The following is a 21,629-nucleotide window of genomic DNA, read 5'->3' as shown; positions in this document are numbered from 1 at the left end:
CCCAGTCCATGTAGCTCTGCACCCTCTTGCTCCCCCAAGGAATGTCCCCATACTAAATTCAGGTCCAGGCCATGGCTATCAATCCTTTTTCCTGCAAAAAATGCTGCAACAAAAGATTAGCCTTCATTCAAGTTTCCAGTCCGGGCTGGCTGGTTTTATTCCACATCGAGCTACAGAGCAGCTGGGGCACCCACTGGGCAATGGCAGCACCTTCCCTTCCATCTCAGTGCTCCCCGAGTTCCAAACAAACAGCACTTCCACCCCTACAGCCCATCCAAATATATATATATATATACATACATAAAAACATACCTTTGTTCTCACCAGATAGTGCCCTAAGCCCTAATCAGGGAGTAAATCTCTGGAGAACTGTTGATTTCTCCTGTGCGGCTACTTTGTGTACACATGTTTTCACTGAGATCAAGTTTAATATGCAATTATAGCAGAAATAATGGATCTGAAGGTTTAAAATTTGTGTAATTGATAGCCAGGTTTTCAAGGAACACGTTAGCATATCATTAGCGGCAACAGAACTGACATTATTTTGGGTAGAGCAATTTCACTGTGCTGCAAACATGGATGAAACCAAAGTGTTTTTGGTGCCTCTGGAAAACCACAGTGCAGTTGTTCATGCCAAGCTGGTGGTCAGAGGGTTCGCACTGCTCTGTTGGCTCTAGGGGAAGGAGCAGGTCTAAGGGACGAGGGCTGTCAGTTCTCTTTAGTAAGCCTGATGCAAAACCCACATGGGGTCTGGTGGGCCCACACCTGGCCCCAGCCCCTCGGCTCCCAGCAGCACCTTCCCCAAGGAAGCCCCACTAACAGTGGCTGTGCAGACAGCTCTGTCATGCCTACCTGCCTGCTCCACACGGCAAGCACATAGATCTGCTCAGGACAGACAGCCTTACTTTTCCTGGCATTTCCTTTCAGCTGCATTTATTCGTTCTTATTTATTTCTCCCCCTAAAGGGGACATCTGCAAGCTGCAGACAGCAGGAAAACATAGTTTAGGGGTGTCACAGAGTCCCAAGCAGGCACAATGCTCCTCTGCGAGACCACCTGAGCAATTCATCCCTCAGAATTGTATTTACCTTCCTTGTTCAGTAAAAAGCCTCAGGGCAGCAAGCAAGGCTGAGCCTACCGCCAGGTGGGGAGCTAGGCCTGTCCCCACTCTTGTCATCATCCCTCCTCCATCTCATCACAGCACGTTTCGCACCCATTCCAGTCGCGTCCCTGCGTGAGCTCTCTTTGAGCATCAGCTGCCACTGACAACCTCTCTTCTCCCTTTGCCGTAGGATGACATGCACAGGGTCATTGACCAGCAGCTGATGGACAAACACCCGAAGGAATGGAGCCAGCTTGCTTATTCCTTCTCCAGTGGCTCCGGCGCCAAACGGAGTGCCAGACCCTCCCCCGTGTTCAGGCCGGAGCAGCAGGGGGACGAGCCCGTTGGGGCAGAAGGGAACCGTCTCTTTTCCTTTTTCAAGAAAAATTAATTTGAAAAAGAGAAACCTCTCCAACAATTCCTGCTTCAAGATGGGGAGTGGGGCAGCTGCCCAGCTTGCTGATGGACCCAATTAAGTAAAAAGAAGGGGGCAAAGGAGTTAACCCTTGAGACTCTGCACTATTTACACCGCACCTGGTCTGAACCAAATGTTTACATGAATTGGAGATTTGCAAATTAGCAATGTGATACTAATAGAAAGAAACTTTTCCTATTCTATAAATGAAGTGATAAACTTCAGGGTATATTTTAGGCGCTTTGACACAGCCTAGTTTCTGCTGTGAAGAATAATCTGATTGTCTTAAAAGCATTCTCATGCTGGAGAAGGACATAAGCAGCCCCAAGACAAAGCAGCACAGGGGATTGAGAACTGCCATCACAGTGAGCACAGGGAGAAGAAGAAAGCTGAATGGAAGAGAAGAAAGGGGAGTCACTTACACCTCCCTCCGGTTCTGGCAGCAGCTGTGATATCCTTCATCCATCTCACTGAGACTGGAGTCGCTCTGGCCCCAGCACTGCCACGTTTTGACAAGTGTAGCTTTCTCTGTGGTGGAAGTTGAGCCCTCACTGCACATCCTGCCTGGACGCCATGTCCCCTGCAGCTCTGCGTAGCTGCTTGCCTCTTGCTGGGAATCCAGGCTCCTCACAGATCAGAGCAGTTGTAAGATTGCTGATGTTGCTGTCTTCTCTAGCTCCCTCCTGTTACAGTGGTAAGAATTGTAGAGTCTGTAGTTACACAGAATGTTAAGGATTTCTCCCCAAGAGACTGACCATCTACAAGGGATTATAAACTGGATGAAAGTTGTGGATGTTCAGTCCTGGGGCACCTACTTACCCTCCAATGGCCAAAGGTAGTTGTGGAGCTTCAGCAAGTCACACACCTTTCCACAAAGGCATGCACACCTCCCAAACAGAGTAAGAAACTTGTCATTTTAACTGGATAGGCCCGCAAGAAGCCTAACTCATAATTCACTGAAAGCCTACCTGTAATAATGTTTGTAGGTCTCTGACACTGGGTTGGCAGACTTGATCCTCAGAAAGCAGGCGGACATCTACCTTCACTAAAGCCACAGGTGATTAGGGTGTCTACAAAGCTCTGGAAAGCCCGCAGCTTACTCTGCCCCATGCAGTAACATTAGCTACGGCCTGACAAAAAAGATGAGTATTTGTCCCTGCCTGCAGGTCATTTACTCCTCAGCCGGTAGCCAAATGTCCTTTCAATGGAAGGTGATCAGAGCCTGCTTTGCTGTAAGCATGACTTGTCAATGAGAAGGCACGTGGCTTATTTGTTGTATGCACACAGCGGTGCTGGAACTCCTGCAATACTTCAGTAGGGACCTTCCCTACACACTGAATGGGCACCTTACAGCTCTCCTCTTTACCACAGCCTGCCATCATAAACCAGCAAGGAACGCCAACCTAAGTTCAGAGATGTCCTGCTGCTGCCATGCAGTTTTCATACATTCTCCTAGCTCACGATACCCACAGGCCCTCAGTTGTTTCCCTCTTGCTTTAAAGAGGCTACCACCTACACTGGCCCACAGCAGGTGGAGCCAAGTACACATTCAGCTCTGCCCTGCTCAGCAACTTAGGTGCTAAAACACCATCCTACAGGGAGCTGCTATCTCTGCTCACTATTTACAGCAACAAGCTTTCTGCTAGAGTTAGGTATCAAACACCTTCTTCTAAGAAGCAGGTAAGAGGTTGGTGGCTTGTGGTTTTTTTTATTATTATTCAACTTATCTATGAGATAGAACATCCATAATACCTCAGTACAGATACCCTTTCTGCCTACAAAGATTTGACATATTTCCTTGTTAGCATGAAACTACCACACTGGTATGAAATCATCTTGCACTAAGGTAGCTCCATGTTGCAAGGAGCAGAGTACTCTTTGGGACTGAAAATGATGGTAAAAAGTTAAGTAGTAAAACCCACTTACTTGAAAGCAATGGAACCTGGATTGCAGATCCTGCTCCAGGGAAGACTTGGGTAAAGCACCACCAATACAGCTTGATGCTTACAGGGAAAGAAATCGTGAGTCTCGCAGGCAGGGAAGGAAAACGAATCTTGACTTCTCCTTTCTAGGCAATGCTCGACTGTTGAGTATCTGCTTGTGTCCACTTGTGCAAGTGAGGTGAGGGGACCTAGTGCAGTGCCAAGCGTGCTCTCAGGATGGCAAGTTCTCATCCTCCTGTCTCCCCTGTGTCGTGATTCTCAATAGGGCAGAGACACGAGACACACGCCCAGCATCTCCTGCTGTCAGGACTCAGTTACACCCATATGCATTAACATAAACTTTGGTAGCTGCAAAATTAGGTGTGGGTTCATGAATGCCAGCAACGCCTGTGAACAGTTGTCTTACACACTATCTGAAAACGATGCTCTGCTTCTTGTGGGCGAGCCATGTGAACATCTTGGTCCTCATGGACTTTTTTTCTGCTGTCAGTTGTCATTCCCCAGCCCCAACAGCTCTCTTCAAACCACATGCCCAGCAGCTGTGTGGGACTCTAACCCCCTGAGGATGTATGTATGTATGTATGCAATCCTAAGGCAAGGACCTTAAGCTATCCAATGAAGATGCAGTAATGAGATGAAGAAAGGTGCCTTCTGCTATGCGTTTGCTGAGAGGAAAGTGACTCATCCAGTTGCAGGGGTAGGCAATTGAAATGCACAGCGTATCTCTTCATTTAATGAGGAACCTACCTTAAGCCCATTGCAGTTTTTTTTATTTAGTAAGTGATGTAAGAGATTGCAAGAGGAAAGTCAGCATGTTGTAAGGTGCCAGTTGGGTATGCTTTCTTAAAACTAGCCCCTTAATCCTAAAGATGTAGTTGCACTACTAAACCCAGAAATACAAGAGAATTGGGTTTAATGAACTGGACGACACACCAAAGGAGACCTCTTTCTTCTGAGCTGCTACTTAACAAGAACAGAAACTGCCTTAACATAGCAGCTAGGTTTTGTTTTCTGTCTTGAAAAACCTTATCAATGCAGTCCTTCATGTCGTCATTTGTCATGTTGTGTTTTAAACAAGGTCCTGACTACTTCACCTTGAGCTGTCATTAAAACATTCATCTCCATCCTGCCACAGCCAGGAGCCTGGAACCATCCTTGCAGTGCTGGGTTAGAAGACACTCCATTTGTGATACTTGATACTTCTAGGTCTAGGACACACGTGGCGCAAAGGAAAACATCAGCCCCAGTGAACAAGATGGAGGAAGCACATTGATCCAGCAGGTACACAGGATCCCCGAGTAGATTTAAGGAGTGGGATCAGCAGCTCTGAATACAACACTCAGCCTTGCTTTTGAGATACTGGTAAATAAAACAGTAGTGCTGCACAGCCACTGTTCAAATATTGCACAGAGAAGAGATGCCTGCTGAGATTAAGGTTACAAAGAACTTTTCCACAGTTAGGCAACAGATGACTGACTGGGCAAACGTTTCTTATGCTAGCCTAAGGGAGAAGGGCTCAATCTCCTGCAAGGGAAGCAACTGTAAACAAGAAACAAGTAAGTGTAAATGAAAGGTCAATCACTAGCACTTTATCTTAATACAAATTTAGATCAGCAATTTGCCATTGAGATGAACGATAGATCGATTAATGACAACAGACAAATTTTGCACAGAGAAGCAAGGAGCGAGGTTATAGGCAGTGCTGCATGCACAACGACTTGATAGGTGCGTGCACTTGTCCTACTTAGAATGGTAAATTCCAGATACGCCTCTACATCAGGCAAACTCTCTACTCCCCACTTGGCTATATAAAGCAAGATCGTTTTAACCAAAAAGCCAAGAAAGGAAGCGTCTGGGTGCTGCAGCAATGATTTCCTTAGTTTGAAGAGGGGAAAAGCACACAGCAGGGACAAGCAGAAAGAATGTATCTATAGATATGTACATATGCCACAGTGCTGTAATTTTTGTATGTAGCAGTAATGTAAATAAATGTATGGTTTTTATAAGATACATATTATAAAAATCTATAAAGGCATATTTTTAGTAAAAACAATGCTCTACTTCTTTTGTAAATAGTTCTCTTCAGAATAAAACAGATCATTTATACAATACAGTCTCAGGTGTCAAGTCACTGCTTATCTTGCCTAGCTGCAAAACAAGTTCACGGTCATCTTTAACACCCAACATCATCTTTGGGACTTTATTACCCCCAGAAATTCAGCTACATAAAGCACTTGCACATGTTCAGAAGAGAACTGTCCTGGAGAAAGAACATTTGAAGCATTTGTTATCTCCTGCTGCACAGGAAAATAGAAAGGCGAGCTTGTAAATCATCTCCACCTTCCAGCCATTTCTATCATTTACTGGCTTTTATACAGAGGGATATTCAATCTTCAACAAGATTAGACACAAAACACAGATGGACAACGAAATATCTCCAGCTTGTGCCAGCTGCAGTTCAGAGCATCTACACATCCTCAGGATTCCCCTCTACAGTAACAGCAGAACAGCGCAGACAGACGACAAGGCACCTTCCCCCAGCCAGTTTTCACCACGCTCCTCCAGAAGCGAGGACCTGCCTTCCATAACCTGCTTACGCATCAAGGGCAGGCAGGGGTAAGTGAATGCTAAGGGCAACAAGAACAGCAACGGCTGCATAGTTCCTATACAGAAACACATACATTAATTTCCTGGGAAAGCAAGGAGAGACTCCAGATGGCTTTTAATCAACTCAGGATCTGACCCCTGCTGCCTTGGAGGAGAAGCTTTCAAAGCTCACTCACCACTTTTTGTTGAACAGAAGAGACAAAAGATTATAGCAAAATCATGAGCATCTCACTTTCACAGAGGAACAAGGTTACCAGTTACAGCTTACTCACTCATTCACATTTAAAACTAGAACAATAACTAAACATTTGAAAGCACTGATTATGGTTTTGCCAATACACCCTCTCAGGAAAAAAAAAACCACCAACATCTACATATAGCAGAAGAGTTCACCCCTGGCTTGCCACCCTCCACCTCCAAATGCTGGACAGCAGAGGAAACAGAGCCTTGAAAAAGATTTGGCAGCTTGTAACCTTTATTTTTAGTTTTTTAAAATTATTTAAAAAGCATAATTAGAAACTTTCATTACAGAAATAATCCTAGCAAACCAGTTAGACATTCCATTGCTCAACATTTAGGAAACTTCACATCAGCACCACTAGAGACACAGTCCCCACCCCTTCCAATTGAATAGTCAGTGGCAAAAGCAGAGAGGTAACTGCTCCTCTACAGCCAGCTCTAAGAAAAAATAACCAAAAAAATCCCGCTTTAAGCCAGGAAGCTGGACACCTGTATTGGCAGAGTTCAAACCGTGGCCACAAAGACCTGGACTCAAAGAGGATCAATCTTTCCATAGAAGAGAACACTCCAGGCTTGGGTGCACCATTTCCTCATTTTATTGCATCATTTCCAGTAAATTCAGACATTTTCTTTACTTCTGCCTCTATGAAGTTACTCCCTCCTAGATCTGCACACACACTACCATAAGGGTCCCAAACCGACGCAGCTGGGCCCTTAAATCTGAAAGTGGTAGCCATCACAGGACAGCTTCATTTCAACAGGAAGGCTTTGAGGGCTGACCCAGTTCCTTCCTTGGGCACGCACCACATTCGACATCAGAAAGCAGACAGGATGGACCAGTGTAACGTAAGCCGCCACTTTCCATAGCTGCTCAAGTCTTACAATTATCAGAGCTCACACTAGCAATATCATCCCAGCTCATTCTTATTCTTGGGTTACCAATGAAAGATATGTGAAGAAAAGAGATGGGTGAAGGCAGCTGGATACATACTCCCAGCACCTGAACTGATTAAAAAATAATGTGTTACACATTCATTGTTTGCATTTTTTAGAAAGTCTTTAAAGTGACTGATTGTGATGTGATTGTATGATTAGGGGTCTTACCACAACCCATAAAATCTAAAAAAATGCAGGCAAAGTAAGTGACTAAAACTTAGCCTCTCCTGGGGGAGGGGAAAGGAAGGGAGAGAAGTGGGCTGAAAAGCTCATGGACATTGGTGAATCATCCTACCAAACACTAAGGCCAGCAATGCCACAGGGCCACTGACTGACAAACATCCACTTTCAGGGTCTTAAAGGAAGTCATACCCTCCGTGCCTTTTTAGTCGTTTGAAGGAAAAATTCTTTTTTTTCTTATTATTCAGGCAATTATTCAGGTGCTGAGCATGTACTTTCAGCCCATTCAATATTTTAGTTACACGCACATACACTCTCCACCTTTAGCTACATCTATCCAGGCTGATGAACCAAGCCCTTGTTTTCCCAGAAAGGCCAACAAGGGCCAGGAAATTGTTGCTGAGCACGGTGAGACCAGTTTGTTTCCAGGTGTGATCCTCCACCACCACATAACCCAAGCAAGCAAGCTTTCCATTTCTTTAACATTCAACAGCAGTCCTCCTTCCTAACGGAAGAATCCTGGGAATGATCCTGCAGCAGCTTTCATGTTCAGACATCAATCCAGAACAGCTGGATTTATTTTTATGCCTTTTCCCTCTCAAAACCAAAAGCTTTGCCACCAAAATTCACATTCGAGTTCAGATCGCCTATTTGTGGACAGGGCAACGAGGAGAAGTGTGGGGGTTTTGGCAGAATCACATGGTTTTGTTGTTCTCAAAAGAAATGGACCCTCACTTAGGACCCTGGCAGAACCAGAAGCAGAGGCCAAAGGAGTTAAAACTTTGCTTTTTTTTTTTAAAAAAAGGTTTTATCCACATAAATCCCACTTCTGCAGGTTGGTTTGTTTTTCGGTATCTTGATACAAACTGAAGGAGAGCACAGGTACAGCTGGGCTGCAGCACAAGGTGGTGAAACCCAAGGACCTAGCCACAAATCTGTATCATGGCAAACTGAAATTCAAGGCCCCAGCAGCAGCACCAGCTGCCAGCCCAGGGGCTGGTGAAGTGAAACCCCAGGCTCCAGCAGCAACACCTGCAATCCTGGTACCTAGAAAAACAAAGCCTGAGCCCCAGTAAAAGCTTGGAGCTGCGGGTGAAGCCATAGGCCCCAGGGGCACCAGTTGCCAGCCTGGAGCCCAACAGAAATGAAGCCGGAAGCCCCAGGAAGCAGTTGCTGCCAGCCTGGGGCCAATTTGATTTAAGAACTTTGTACTATTTCTTTAAAAAGATGAACTCTGCAGTCCATGATTGGTTGACATTAAGAAGGCATAAGCCAAAGCAACAACAGGGAGGCGAGGCTGGTTAAAGCAATATACATTATATACAAACTCTTGGGTTAATTAGTCCACTTGGTAGGCAACGTCCTTCTTGTCTACAAGGCGCACTGGAATGAGCAGGGGAGGAGAGGGGGGCAAGATTCCATCCGATACCTTCTTGGCACTGAAGTGGTAAGGTGCCAGCGCCTCTTGATAGAAAACATGGAGAAAAAAATAATCTTTAAATAACGGCACAAAACTGAGAAAGTCCTCCCAAAGCCTGCCCCAGTGGAATTGCCAGAGTCTAGCTGGAGGGGCTGATCTGTCTGAGAGCAGAGTCACTGCAGCAGGGAAAGGGCATTAGCAGCACCGCTTCTTCCTTTTACTGTTCTTCGTTAGCTTCACCACATCGTTCTGTTGCTGCTGTTGCTGCTTTGCTAAGTTTTCTTTCTTTGCTCGCAGGACTAGCTCTGTAATGCAATTAAACATCTGCAAGAGAAACAAGCAAGTTCAGACCACCCATGAACTCAGGCTAGCTTTTGTGGGATGCTGTTCTTCTAGAGCAACGCCACTTTTCTAGGTATTTCAACAATGGTTCAGAGTTCTTCCCCAACCCACTACAGGCCAAGTGGAAATCCAGTACCTTCCCAACCCACTCCCACCTCCTTCCTCTTTCCCAAACCTGTAAATAAAACCAGGTCAGTCTGGCAACTGAAGCCGGGAGTGAAGACTGGGCAGTCCCACCTCCTAGAAGCAATCTAGTGAGTCTTTCCTGAGACCATGCCCAGTATGTACGCACTGTAAAGCAAGTGAAAATGCAACATGAGCTCCTTCATTTCGCTTCGCCAACTCTTCCACACACAGTTGAATGTCTCCTTTTGACATTTTATCTACTTACCTGCAACTTGTACAAAGCATTTTATCTTTCTTCCTCAATGGGAAGAATGTAATTGATATTTTTTCCTAGACCATTATCCCCAAATAGTTTAGCTATACTCTTCTGTGTATTACATTACCTCTTCCACATTAATATTTTCTTTGGCGCTGGTCTCAAACAACTGGATCTCCATCTGCCCAGCAAATTTATAGGCATCTTCTGTTTCTACCACTTTTCGCTCTGGGTCATCATTCTTATTCCCCACTGAAAAAGGAAAGAAAGAAAAAAAGGTCATTTTGGTACTTCAGCAGCTCAGCCTACTAAATAAATAAAATGTTGCAACTATTCCATTACAAACTTACCTAGTATCCGGCAGACATCATCACAATTTTGATTAATTTCATGCAACCACCTTTTTACATTCACAAAAGATTCTGCGCTAGTTACATCATAGACAACAATGACCCCGTGTGTTCCTCTGTAATACCTATGGAGGAGGAAAAGACAAAAAATGTTAACTCCAGCTATGTATCACCTTCTCAGCTCTTTCTCTTTCACTTAACTTTTACAAGATTCATAACAAATCCTCAAGTTACGGTAATCAAGTGCCCCCATTTTTGTTCCACTGGGAGTCATTTAATTCTTTTACAGCAGCTAGATCACATGCTACTCTAAACCTACAGTCCCCTGCTCATTTAGTCTATACAAGTAGGTTTCAAAGTCCAAATACTACTGTTCTCTTCCTTGTTCAGGTTGTCAGGACCTTCAAAGATTAATATTGTCTTTCAGCTACGTAAGCAAAAGGTAGTGGTGCCCCCAGTATGTCCTCAAAACTGGCCGTGATGTTAACCTTCGTGTTGTACAAGCCACACTCAGTTTTTGCAGTATTTTTGTTATCTTTGAAAGATCACTTACAGACTAAAATTTCAGCAATCTTCTGATATACTCAACCCTCAGTCACAGTTCTCTTGAGCTCTCAAAAATTTGTCTTGTTGAGCGACTGTGTTCTGATCACACCTTCCTACTCAACAGATCGACTCCATATGTGCATTCAATGCGCTCTGCTACCTTTAGCCATTAAAAATAAACTTTCTTTCAGTTTATTCCCATTAGTCTTGGGCAACCACCACCTTTATAAGATGATAAGCAATTCTGATATGCAAGAAAAGTACCTCAATTCAAGTTCCAACATTACCACCTGCATAAACCCACTAAGAGCAGACAGTATGTGCACCATGCCAATGCTATATAAAAAAAAGCAAGCTCCACCTTCTTGGTTTTCAGCCACATTCACAGGACTACCAGGTATTTTTCCTACTGCAAATTAGGCAGCTTTGATTAAAAAAAAATAATTAAAACAGTTGACAGCAAGGTCTTCATCAGCACCTAGTTTTTACATTTTGTGTAGATTTGCTCTTTCCCTTTCATTTCCTCTTCTTTCTTATGATCAGCCTCATCATCCCTTCTAGAACAGAAGCCACCTACCTTTATAAATCACCAAGACAGACTTCCACAGATAGGCATATATCACATACAGAGTGCACACATCTCCCCCCCCCGCCCCTTTTCCTCTCATGATCACTTTGTAGTGACATGGGTATAATACTGTCACTGGGTATAATACTCCCCTATGATAAGATACATACTCTACAGAAGTAGGAGAACCCATTCTTATTGCTCATCTGGGCACTTTCAGAAGACAGTCAAATACTTCTTCTACACTGTGTTTCACCAGTAATTTATGCTTTACATTCACTTTCCTTGGCAAGGACTAACTCAGGCAAGAATTACTTATTCCCACCCCTTAAGAGATCCTGCACTTGCAAATATTCTAGTCCTTTCCTAATCAGTTCCATTAATAGCCTTCAAACTTGCTACAGACTGCATTTGTGCTTTGCTTTGTTACAAGCTCAACTTTATTTCATAACTTAGATCACTTAGAGGAAAAAATATTCCATGGCCGGAAACCACACATTTAAAAAATAATCCATCCATCCTCTCCTGACATTAACACGTATTGCACATCGTTTTGGATGAATGCTGTTTGTGTGATAGCATCAGAAAGGGAAAGATCTCTGATCCTACCAATACAGGAGATTTCTCTACATCTGAACAATAAACTCATTATCTTCAAATTCTCCCTTATCACCTAACAGTCTTTTGATCCAGCAACCCTTGGGCTGACCTACCACTTCCTCCCTAACACTGAGCATTACATTTGCAAAGACAACGCTCAGTTTTCAGAGAAACGCAGTGGTTCAGCTACACCTACACAAGCTGCTTCGTTCTGCTGTGCATACCATAAAACCATGCCTAGTATCCCAGCCATCCGAACCAGAGGACCCAACGGAGCATCCTGCTGCTCCTACCTTGCCCACGCACCTAGATTTTCTAGGCAAAGCATATCATGCCAGGGAGTAGAATAACATGCACCCTGCACGTATAGATCCCATTCCTGACATGTCATCAGCACAGCCGTTTGCTCCTAGGGATGAGGACTGGGGGCCAGAACAAGCAGCACAGACCGCTACGGCATTCAAAACTGCACCACAGGAGCTGCGACCCCCTGTCACCCCCCTGTCACTGAGCACTAATATTGCCAACCACCTCATCAGAAATATCTTCCTTTGTGCAAGACAGCAACCCCTGACTCCTGCTGAGCTCCTACCAGCAGACACTGCTTCTATTTTTAGAAGGGAAAATTGTCTGGCACGTCATTCTAGAAAGGTTGCCAACCCCTCATCTACACTAAAATGTCATTTTCTCCATTGGCTGACATTACCTTTTAGCAGCCGGAGAGATAAGACCATGACTACCTTTTATTCTCCAACTCTTAGGCCCCATAATAAACATTTTTCTCAAAAAGCTAGTCATGCTATTTTCTATCATTTGTTAAGATACAGCTTTGTGTCCTACATAACGTTTTAGGCTTAACAGAGACAGCAAAGATTCTCCAACCCCAAGTGCAGGACAGTAGTAGAAAACAAAATCTGATTTATCCTACCCCATACTTCAAATTTCAGAACGATGCAGTGCAGAATTGCTTTTATAACAAATTGTAGGCTTTGGCAAGTAGAGAACAGATGGGGCTTTTGGCATTCAGGGAGGAGTAGGTGTAAATTTTGTGCTTTTGGCAACCAAGAGGTAGTTTAGGCTTTGACACTAGGGAAAGAATGCCTTATCTTCTTCCCATCCACATTTTAGGGAAGATGGAGACCACAGAAATGAGAGCAGAAGAGAAATGAAGCTCTTAATCTCAGCCTGCCACTCAAGGACTAAAGGACTGATGCTAGCTGTCCTCTATATGGTAGGTGTACTCTGCCATGTACCCTACAAACCTCAGAAACCAGTAACTGCTACTACTCCTAGTGATAAATACATACGTGAAATACAGAAGAAAATTAAAAAATTAGAGAACAGTTATTCATGTTTAGAGTGTCCGTGAAAGTACCCCACTGAGGTGAAAGACAACCAGACCTGCCCTGTATATGCCCTTGGATGCTCGATAGTAGCCAACCATCTTCCATATGGTTGGAAAAGTCATCTAGACCTAAAGGCTTTACATTTAGCTCTGGTGTGGAAAAGGCTTAAGAATATGAACATTTAAGCTGAAATAAACACCTAAATTGCTTGTTCTACCTACAGAATTATATTTAAAGAAGCCTAAAGACATAAGCTTACTGCCTTTGAAACATTACCTACTAATACTGCAGGCTCGATACAGAAAATCTTCGGAACTGGTTAACTGAACTCACCATGTTTTCCAGCCATCTGCATTCTCCCCTCACATCCTGAAGACTACCTTTCTAAGCAGAAAGGAACATTTTGCCATTCATTGTAGTACTCCCTACTACAAAATACCAGCGAGAAAGCTCTCAGATAACCTCTAGTAAATGCTTCCCAGGATTAGCATCTGGAGTTACAACAACTAGTTTCATGAAGCATGACGGTCGCTAAGTCAGAAGAGACAGAGTATTACTGAGTGCAGCACTAGAGCCCATATGTTCATTTTTCTAGAAAAAAAAGAAAGGTAACTGGCCAACGTGAAAGACAGGTTACTGGCTTAATCCAGCACCTTTGTTAATATTTCACTAGTTTGTAGTATACATGTTTCCTTGTTTTTCATTCATCAAGAATTCTAACCAATTCCAGAGACATCTAATAATTTTGTTTTCATACTCATCTTTTTTTCAGGTTCCAGGAAGCGTATCTATTGTAACAGGTCAGTTAACTAGTCTTCTGACCGTCACATCTGGTTTACAAGACACAGCAATTCTATCATTTCAAAAAGCTTATCCCTCTCTTGAACATGCCATTCCACACAAACGGATGGCAGAAGATCCTGTGCTATCACTATTTATACTGAACAAGCATCTGACAAGGATTATGTAAAGCCTAAATCCTAAAACCACAGTCCTGAATTAGGACAAAGTAGTCCTATCTACAAGACCAAGTCAAATACAGGAACTGGTTGGTCGAGCATCTTAAGCATTCCTGCTAATATAGCCAAGCCCTGGCATGCTACATCTCTGCTGAATTTAAATCAAATTTAGCTTGGAAGACATTCCATGCAAACCAAATTCACAAAACTTGGCCTCCCCTCCCTCTAGGCACTAGCTATCCCAGTATTTCCACATTTAATAGAGAGTAAAAACAGCTGCTGTCTTTTATACTTCCCCGTCTGAAATTCTGATCTAGTTTAGTTTTCTTGAGTTTCTGTAGAATGCTCCAGATCAACCTCACTTCTGTTCCTTAACAGTTTTATTCTGTTTTTCAGATTCTGTAGCTGGTAATCAAGTAAAATAAAAATAGAACAACCTTTCAATGTTTCCTAATTTTCCACTATTAACTTCCTACTACCTCTACCATTTTGCAATTCTAGGTCTACACAGCAGTACTTCCAACCAATTACTATTATTTACCAGATGGGCTCTAATTTCAGGCTTGCTTGCCAGGCTTGGCTTAACATCAGTCTGAGCTCCAACTGCAAAGGGACTTCCTGGCCTACAGTAACACTGGAGGAACACCTTTTTATATCCTTAACCTCAGTGTAGTCAAAGACTACTACAGTCTGTTGACAGTGCACTCGCACTCCACCCATGATTTGGTAGCCAAGCTCTTTCATAAGTACTAGCATGGTAACTTGATTTGTCACTCAGTTTGGGATAAGCAAATCAGTTACAGTATTACTTTGCCAATTAAAAAAAAAAAAAAAAAAAAAAAAGAAACCATTTCTAAAATCCAAATCTTGTAATTCCCGTTTTTATAGGTGTTACATTAGGTCCAAAGTGCCTCTTGAAAAATATCAGTGAGCGCTAGACAGTCACAGCTAGCCAACTTAACAGCAAAAGGAGCCCTCATGACAACATAAGCAGCATTCCCAAAGCATTTTCCTCAACACCTCAAATGCACCTGGCAACAGGAACTTGCTTGCTTAAAGCTGCACAAAATTCAAATCTTTTTTCCCTGACCACAGAATATTCCATGCAAACCAAATTTACCAGAGTTAAGGCAGGAAAACTGGGGCCTTCACTTCCCAAAGAGTAAAATACACCTCACTTTCGTAAAAAGCTAGGCAAAAGAAATTAGTAGCAGAGTTCAAACAGGTCATGGCACAAACGCCCTCAAACCATTTCACCTTATCTATTATAAATGTGATCAAAGAAAAAAAATTTAGATAAAACACTACGCAAAGTCCAATCTGCAGCTACTCCTGTTCACAAAAGGAAACCTCCTTTCCTGGTATTCCCTGTTCCGTGCCGGATACCATGGCTTTCTAAACTAGCTGGCATCAGCCCCACGAACCAATGCTCATTAACGCAGCTCCAAGTCATGTCAGGGAATCTGAAAACAGGAAGGTCATGTGCTGACTCAGCACTAATTGGGCACTCTGTGACGAGCCTGTGCGCACAGCTGATGCGAGCCGCAGCACTGCATTGCTGCCCCCACCACCACTTCCTGCCTGAAGCTGCCTGCAGCACTGAAACAAGAAGTGCTGTCACACACAGAAACCCTGCAAGAGGCAACAAGAGTCTTTTCAAGCTAAACACTTAAGAAACAACGGAAGTAATCCAGTAATATCCATATAGAAGTGCAGAGGAAAGGGGCAGCGCACACATCAGGTTCAATGTTGCCATTTCTAGCTGGTCAGAGGTAACACATATGCAACCAATCTCATCATTTTTTATGTCTGAGTAAGTTAACTAATATGTCAGCTGAAAACAATCCTCTCAAATAGGAACCAGAAGAGAAGTCAGTCCTGAAAGATCAAGTGAAACACCTGAGTCTTTCAAGAATTATTATTTTTTTTTATTAACACCCAAAGGAAACCAAAGTTCCATTTCCGAGTGCATTTTTATCTCTTCCCTGAGTGCCACAGTGAGCAGTCCCTCCCTCCTTCACTGCAATCAGTTTACAAACACATTTTATTCTTAGTTCCCACCACTGCAGCTCTGGGTGTGGTTTCTTCAGGAACAGGAAAAGCTGTGCACACACTGTTCAAAAGGACAATGAGCATGAAACTGAACTCGAACCAAGGAAAAGGTTAACATCACGTGGGTGTCTGCCTCAACAGAGCTCCACACAAAGATAGCCGCTAAAATGCATTTGTCATAAAAGAAAACTGAATATCGGAAATCCTACTCTTCAATCTCAAAGCTATTCATTAGTTATATGACACTGACAGAGGGTTTGCAGTCTGTACTCCTGCAATACATTCAATCAGAGAATAACCTTGGACAGGCTTCAGAAACAAGTTTTCTACTATATGCAGTGAAATGCCCCCAGTTTCTACCATTTGCAAACTAGCAGCAGAGGAATAAGACAAAGCCACCACGGTAATACACAGAAGAGTGAGGAAATCTGAAATCGCAGTTTCAAACCCAGCCACAATATCACCACTGCTATCAGTCTAAAGCAGGTGAGAGAAGTCCTGCTATACAGATCACAAAGCTATCGTTAGCTAATCAACTGCAACATTAAAATATCTAAACCGTAACTCTAAACTACAAGACCCCTACATGAAACTACACATCACAAAGCCCAGTTATACTCACGTTGACGTAATAGTCCGGAAGCGCTCTTGTCCAGCTGTGTCCCAGATCTGTAGCTTCACCTTCTCTCCATTGATCTCAACTGTCCGGATTTTAAAATCCACTCCAATTGTGGTAATGTAGCTGCCTGAGGGGAAAGCACAGACAAGTGAGAACCCCGGTCTTGTTTATTTTGGATGTCCCAAAGCACACTTCTGAATGCTACTTGGCAGTAGCTCTCAGATTAGGCAGGAGAACAAGGTTCCTCCTATCTGCCTATCATTTAAAATGCCCTATCAGGTCATGCTGATCTGCATATTTTTACCTGCAGCTAATCATTTTCCATGCCAACCTTAAAATTTAAACCTCAGTGTTACAAAATAAAATTACTCTTCTACCGCATTAGCAGTCTAGAGTAAGCACACAAATATCTCAAGAAATATGTAACTATGCAAGCATTTTACTTGTGAAAACTTTGAGACAAAGCTTTGCTTTAAATGCTTGTGCAATCGCTTATTTTGAATACAGTCTGTTCTAAGAGTTTCCTCCCAATAAATTAGTTATGTCACAAATGTAAGTGGTTTAGCCACAACATTCAATCAATCTAAATCCCAAATGGACAATAGGAAGTCTGCACAGAACAGCCAGCACAAGCTAAGAAACCTAAGCTATTTCTGGAACCATGTCAGTGTTTAAATACTGTGGGACTTTCAGTTGCAAGTGAAGATCAGACAGGATGGCTTGTATAGGCTTATACCAAGAGAAGCAAAGTTAGAAATGTAATGTATTCCTAGAACAGCCATAGTGGGTAAACGCAGAACAACAGCTCCTTGCCAGCCAGAAGCACTGGAGCAGACCTTGACTGTTTCACTTACCGAAGTAAACAAAACACTCACCTGAGAATGTATTATCTGCAAAACGCAACAGCAAACTGCTCTTGCCCACACCTATGACAAACAAAGACAGCAAGACCTTTGAATACAATCATCTTGGGTGTCAGATAACGTAACAGCATTTACCCATCCACTGCATTTTTAACTCTAACTAGGGTATTTTCCCAGCAGGTAATTTAGTACCATCCACCTTGACTATTCATCTGAGTACTCTCCTTGAGGATTTGATGAAGCCCACTACAGTCACTCCAAGACCCGGTATGCTTGTAGGAGCAGTACAGGCGTTTCTTTGTCTCCTCCTTCCACCAGCCCTCAGCAAACTCTGAAATGGTAGCTTTTGACCTGTGGTCAGTTCTGAGAGGTCATAAAAGAGTAATAACTAAAAGCAAGTTAACGATCAGTAGGCTTATATTTGCTAAAGAAAGATCCAAAAATGAGTATGTCCTGCTAATTAACAAGTACTAAGAACACTGCTCTAAACTACTCTATTAAACAGCACTTGCACATCGTGCCTAACACCACTGCCTACCTCCCATTCATTATGCCGCGCTGAACGGCAGTGGAATTTGGACTACTTTGACAATCAGACTAGGGTTTGGTACTATAAAGCTTATGTTATCACAGCCACAGTTTAACAGAAGCCTAAACCAAACAGAGGAGTTGGGAACTATTGCTCTGTATTGCCATCCAAAACAGGCTTGTTCCACATCTAACGGGAAGGACACATACCTTTCTGAAGCTGTACCTTTTGCCAAAATGTTCCATGAAACATTTCTCCAAGTGCTTTGAGTAGCACTTTATCCAAGTTTTCCTTAAATGATTGTTTGCACCCTTACCACACCCTGTTGCAGGGAAGCATTTTTCACACAGTGCTTCAGACAAGAATCGTTAAGAAACTCATTCCTGCACACCCAACCAAGGGAATCTGAGTATCAGAATGCCTCAGTTGTTACCTCTGCATAACATCTCTGCTGTTAATGTCCCCTCTCCCTTCCCCCCCCAAAAAAAATCTGCCATGGCATGAAGAGGAAATTCAGCTTCACCAGGGTGATTATCTATTAAATCTTTTCAGGTAGAAGTCATTTAAGCTAATTATTTTGATGATGTATAACTGGCAAGTTCTTCTTAATAGAAGACCTATGCAAAGACTATACAGAACTCCAATAATTTTCAGTTGCTGGGATCTGAAGATAGCTAGTAGTGGGGGGAAAAGAAAAAATCAACCCACAAACCAAAACAAAACTAAAAATCTGCATGATACCAGAAAGCCAGGTCTCATTTACAAAGAGTTCAAATCACCAAACATCTGGAGAAGCCATGCTCATTTCTCACCAAGCATTACAAATCTTTTTTAAAAAATAAAAAATAAAAAAGAAGGAATGCTACTGAAAAATACAAAGTTACAGCATGCATACACTCAAAACCTTTGAGCTCAAAAACAGTGGCAGAGCAGTTCCTGAACTTTTAACAGAGGACTGGTTATTTAGCAAGAGCTAAACCTCTGCAAAATACCAGTCTGCTACGAAAAAAGAATTTAAAAAAAATAAATAAATATTTCAGCAAGTACTGTGCTTCTTGGTCAAGCAGCCTTGGCCTCTGGCTTAGTAAAAAGAAAGCAGATGCTGGAACCCATGACCTTCTTAAAAGTGTCAGACCAAACCACCTTCTCAAAACACCAGCCAGCCTCAGGCTACGCTGCAGAGCTGCATGGGCTGCACATGACCACTGCTTTGTCAGATGGTCCACTGCTGCACAGACAGTCTTGCCTATAATGCACTGAGGCAGCTTCCAGACAAGAGAAACCTCCTGAACTCAGGAAATTCTACATGCTCCCGATGACAACGATCTCACTAAACAAACACTGCCTCTGACCTGCACTGTTCACATACAGAGAAACCACACTCTTCGTGACCCTCCACTTCCTACGCAGTTATTTGAAGATCTAAAAGCGAAGGCTAACAGGGCCTCTTTGCTTATTGAAGACAGCAAAATGAAACAAAACAGAATAAGGCCTATTGACTTTGCAGAATCAAAATTAAAAGCAAATTTCTGTGCCGTACCGGTTTCTAAGACCCGTATCTTACTGAATGGTAAAGTGAATTAAAGCAGCACATGCAAAGCACAGATCAACTGTATTATTTTTAAATATCTGGCACAACTGAAATCACTACCAGCCTTTCAAGATGCCCTGTTCTAAAAACACACAGACCTACTACCCTCTTGACATATTTGCATAATACAGAGGAAAGCAGATGAGCAGAATCACCCTATCCGGTATCAGTCCACTTCCCATCGCAGGGAATAAACATCAATAAACAAGGCAAGCAAACTGTTTGTTGGAAGCGGGGACAAAGCCTTCCCGTTGGGGTTAGCAAAAACAAAAAAGAAAAAAATCAATACTCAAACTACATAGTGAGATTTAATTACAACAGAGAACCACAGGCAACCCGACAATTCTCGCACCACTTTTTTCCTCTCATTGGGTACACTACAGGGAATTTGCTCAAGAAGACTCAGCTAAGAAATGCCATTTATTGTTTAAAATGAGAAGTCGTCCTCAGAGTTTTCACCATCCTGTTTATCTTGCCTGAACAGTTCTGAAACTCATCAGCAAGCAACAGAGTTACTGCTCTGCTCAAAATGCAGCATTTGGTTTTAATAACCCATAGGCTCCCAAAAGTGCCTATGGTTTTAAGCCATTTTGGAGCTCTCGCCCTCTCCCCCTCTTTAGATCCCTTCATGCAACCACAGTTTAGTATAGAATAAAGTATTTTTTCATAGAGCTAAAGTTTCTGGAGGTGACAACTGCCAAGATCATGAAACATTACACTTTCACTCAAGAGCTATGCCTTGCTGCATGCTGGGACCTGCTGCCTTATGGACCACACCTCTATTAAAAAAAGAGGGTGGATGCCATCTTCTCCAGTTTATGGAAATTAAACTGTAAGCTGTTGGAGTGTTACCAAGACTGAACTGGACTGAAGGCAGAAATCTTCCCAGTCTCTGTACTTATGTGCCTGGACTAAAGCACCAGACACAGGCTGAGTTCACACACCAGCTTCTGAAACTGCTGCAGAAGTAACTACAGATCTATTCTCAAAAATCTGTAACTACCCCTTATTCACAACTATTTCACGTACTCGCATCCTACTGTAAGTAGAAATGCACAAAGCTCCCGGCTCTTCAAGGATTTATTGAAACAAGGTGACAAACTCTAGAAGTAAGACTTCAGGTTGAATCAGGGAAAGAGTTAAGGAATAATTAAGATAATAAAGAGTACTCAAACGTAGTATTTGTGGCACTCGAAACAATGGTCCCTAGGGCTGAGGAGCTGCCAGCCCTTCCCATCGGTGCCCTGAGCCGCCTGTCACAGGGGACGGGAATTCCCTCCGCATCCCAGCGGATCGGCAGGCGCCCTCCAAGCCTGCGGCTGGGCTGGCGAGGGCTGGCGATGCCGCCCGGGATCGTACGTGCCGAGCCGCCTCCTCCCGGGCCCGGCCCTGCTCCGCGCCTCAGCGCGGGTCTGTCAGGCGGGATGCGGGAAGCCGGCCACAGGCGCCCCCTCATTCAAAGCGCGGGGGCCACGCCGACCCGCCCGCACCGACAGCACCGCGGCCCCGCCGCCGGCTGACCGGCCGCTGGGGTCCCGCCAGAGAAGGCCGCCCCCCCCGCCGCCCCCGCGCCGCCCGGCCGGGCCTCGCCGCCGCCCTCAGGCCCCTCACGGCCCGGGCGGAGGCGAGGGGCGGCCACCCTGCCAGCGGCCTACCCCCGCCCCCGGGCGGCGCCGCCCGCCCTCACCGCTGTCGCCGATGATGAGCAGCTTGAAGAGGTGATCGTAGTCCCTGGCCATGGCCGGGGCGGCGGGAGCGGCCGCGGGCGGCGGAGCGAGCGGGGGGGGGGGGGGGGGAGGGGGCGGCGGCGGCGGCCGGATCCACTTCCCGAACAAACAGCCGGAACTGACAGCGGTGCCGCCGCGCATGCGCAGCGCTCGCCCGGGCCGCCAGCTGCGCCGGCACGCGGCCGCGCGTGCGCCGCCCGCCCTCCTCGTGCGCCTGCGCGGGAAGGGCGGCCGCGCGCCCGCCGCGCTTCCCGCCGCGCCCCCAGCGCGCTCCCGTCGCGCGCCCGCGCGGGCCGCGCATGGGCGGCAGGTG

The 21,629-nt window shown here is 44.4% G+C and overlaps 2 protein-coding genes across 7 annotated transcripts in view; one reads left to right on the top strand and one right to left on the bottom strand.

The window, feature by feature from the left end:
* The window catches only part of BICDL1 (BICD family like cargo adaptor 1), a 54,297-nt gene extending 46,079 nt beyond the window's left edge, over positions 1-8,218 (top strand). For 5 of the 6 annotated variants that reach the window (XM_040605511.1, XM_040605538.1, XM_040605492.1 and 2 more), the window contains one exon: positions 1,292-8,218. In XM_040605511.1, coding sequence (XP_040461445.1) covers positions 1,292-1,492 — 201 coding nt within the window. In that variant the 3' untranslated portion in view covers positions 1,493-8,218. The remainder of the gene's footprint in view (positions 1-1,291) is intronic. The other variant, XR_005829565.1, reaches the window with a different exon arrangement.
* Positions 6,524-21,508, bottom strand: RAB35 (RAB35, member RAS oncogene family). The gene is made up of 6 exons (XM_040605553.1): positions 21,277-21,508; positions 17,482-17,532; positions 16,610-16,733; positions 9,917-10,041; positions 9,694-9,818; positions 6,524-9,166 (listed from the first exon to the last, which is right to left on the bottom strand). The coding sequence occupies exons 1-6, from the start codon at positions 21,455-21,457 to the stop codon at positions 9,038-9,040; spliced, it is 735 nt and encodes a 244-aa protein (XP_040461487.1). The 5' UTR covers positions 21,458-21,508; the 3' UTR covers positions 6,524-9,037.
* Positions 21,509-21,629: the final 121 nt, after the last annotated feature.

Source organism: Falco naumanni, chromosome 1 (assembly GCF_017639655.2).
Source record: "Falco naumanni isolate bFalNau1 chromosome 1, bFalNau1.pat, whole genome shotgun sequence".
Taxonomy (NCBI): Eukaryota; Metazoa; Chordata; class Aves; order Falconiformes; family Falconidae; genus Falco; species Falco naumanni.
The sequence above is the reverse complement of the archived record's forward strand: the minus strand, read 5'-3'. Positions and strand labels throughout refer to the sequence as shown.

Bases quoted from the DNA above. Each gene is read 5' to 3' on its own strand.
- RAB35 (XM_040605553.1), bottom strand. From the start codon at position 21,457: ATGCGCGGCGGCACCGCTGTCAGTTCCGGCTGTTTGTTCGGGAAGTGG. The intron at 17,533-21,276 runs GTGAGGGCGGGC...TGTTTGTCATAG, and splicing joins GCTCATCATCGGCGACAGCG to GTGTGGGCAAGAGCAGTTTG. The intron at 16,734-17,481 runs GTGAGTGTTTTG...CTTTCCCCTCAG, and splicing joins TGCAGATAATACATTCTCAG to GCAGCTACATTACCACAATT.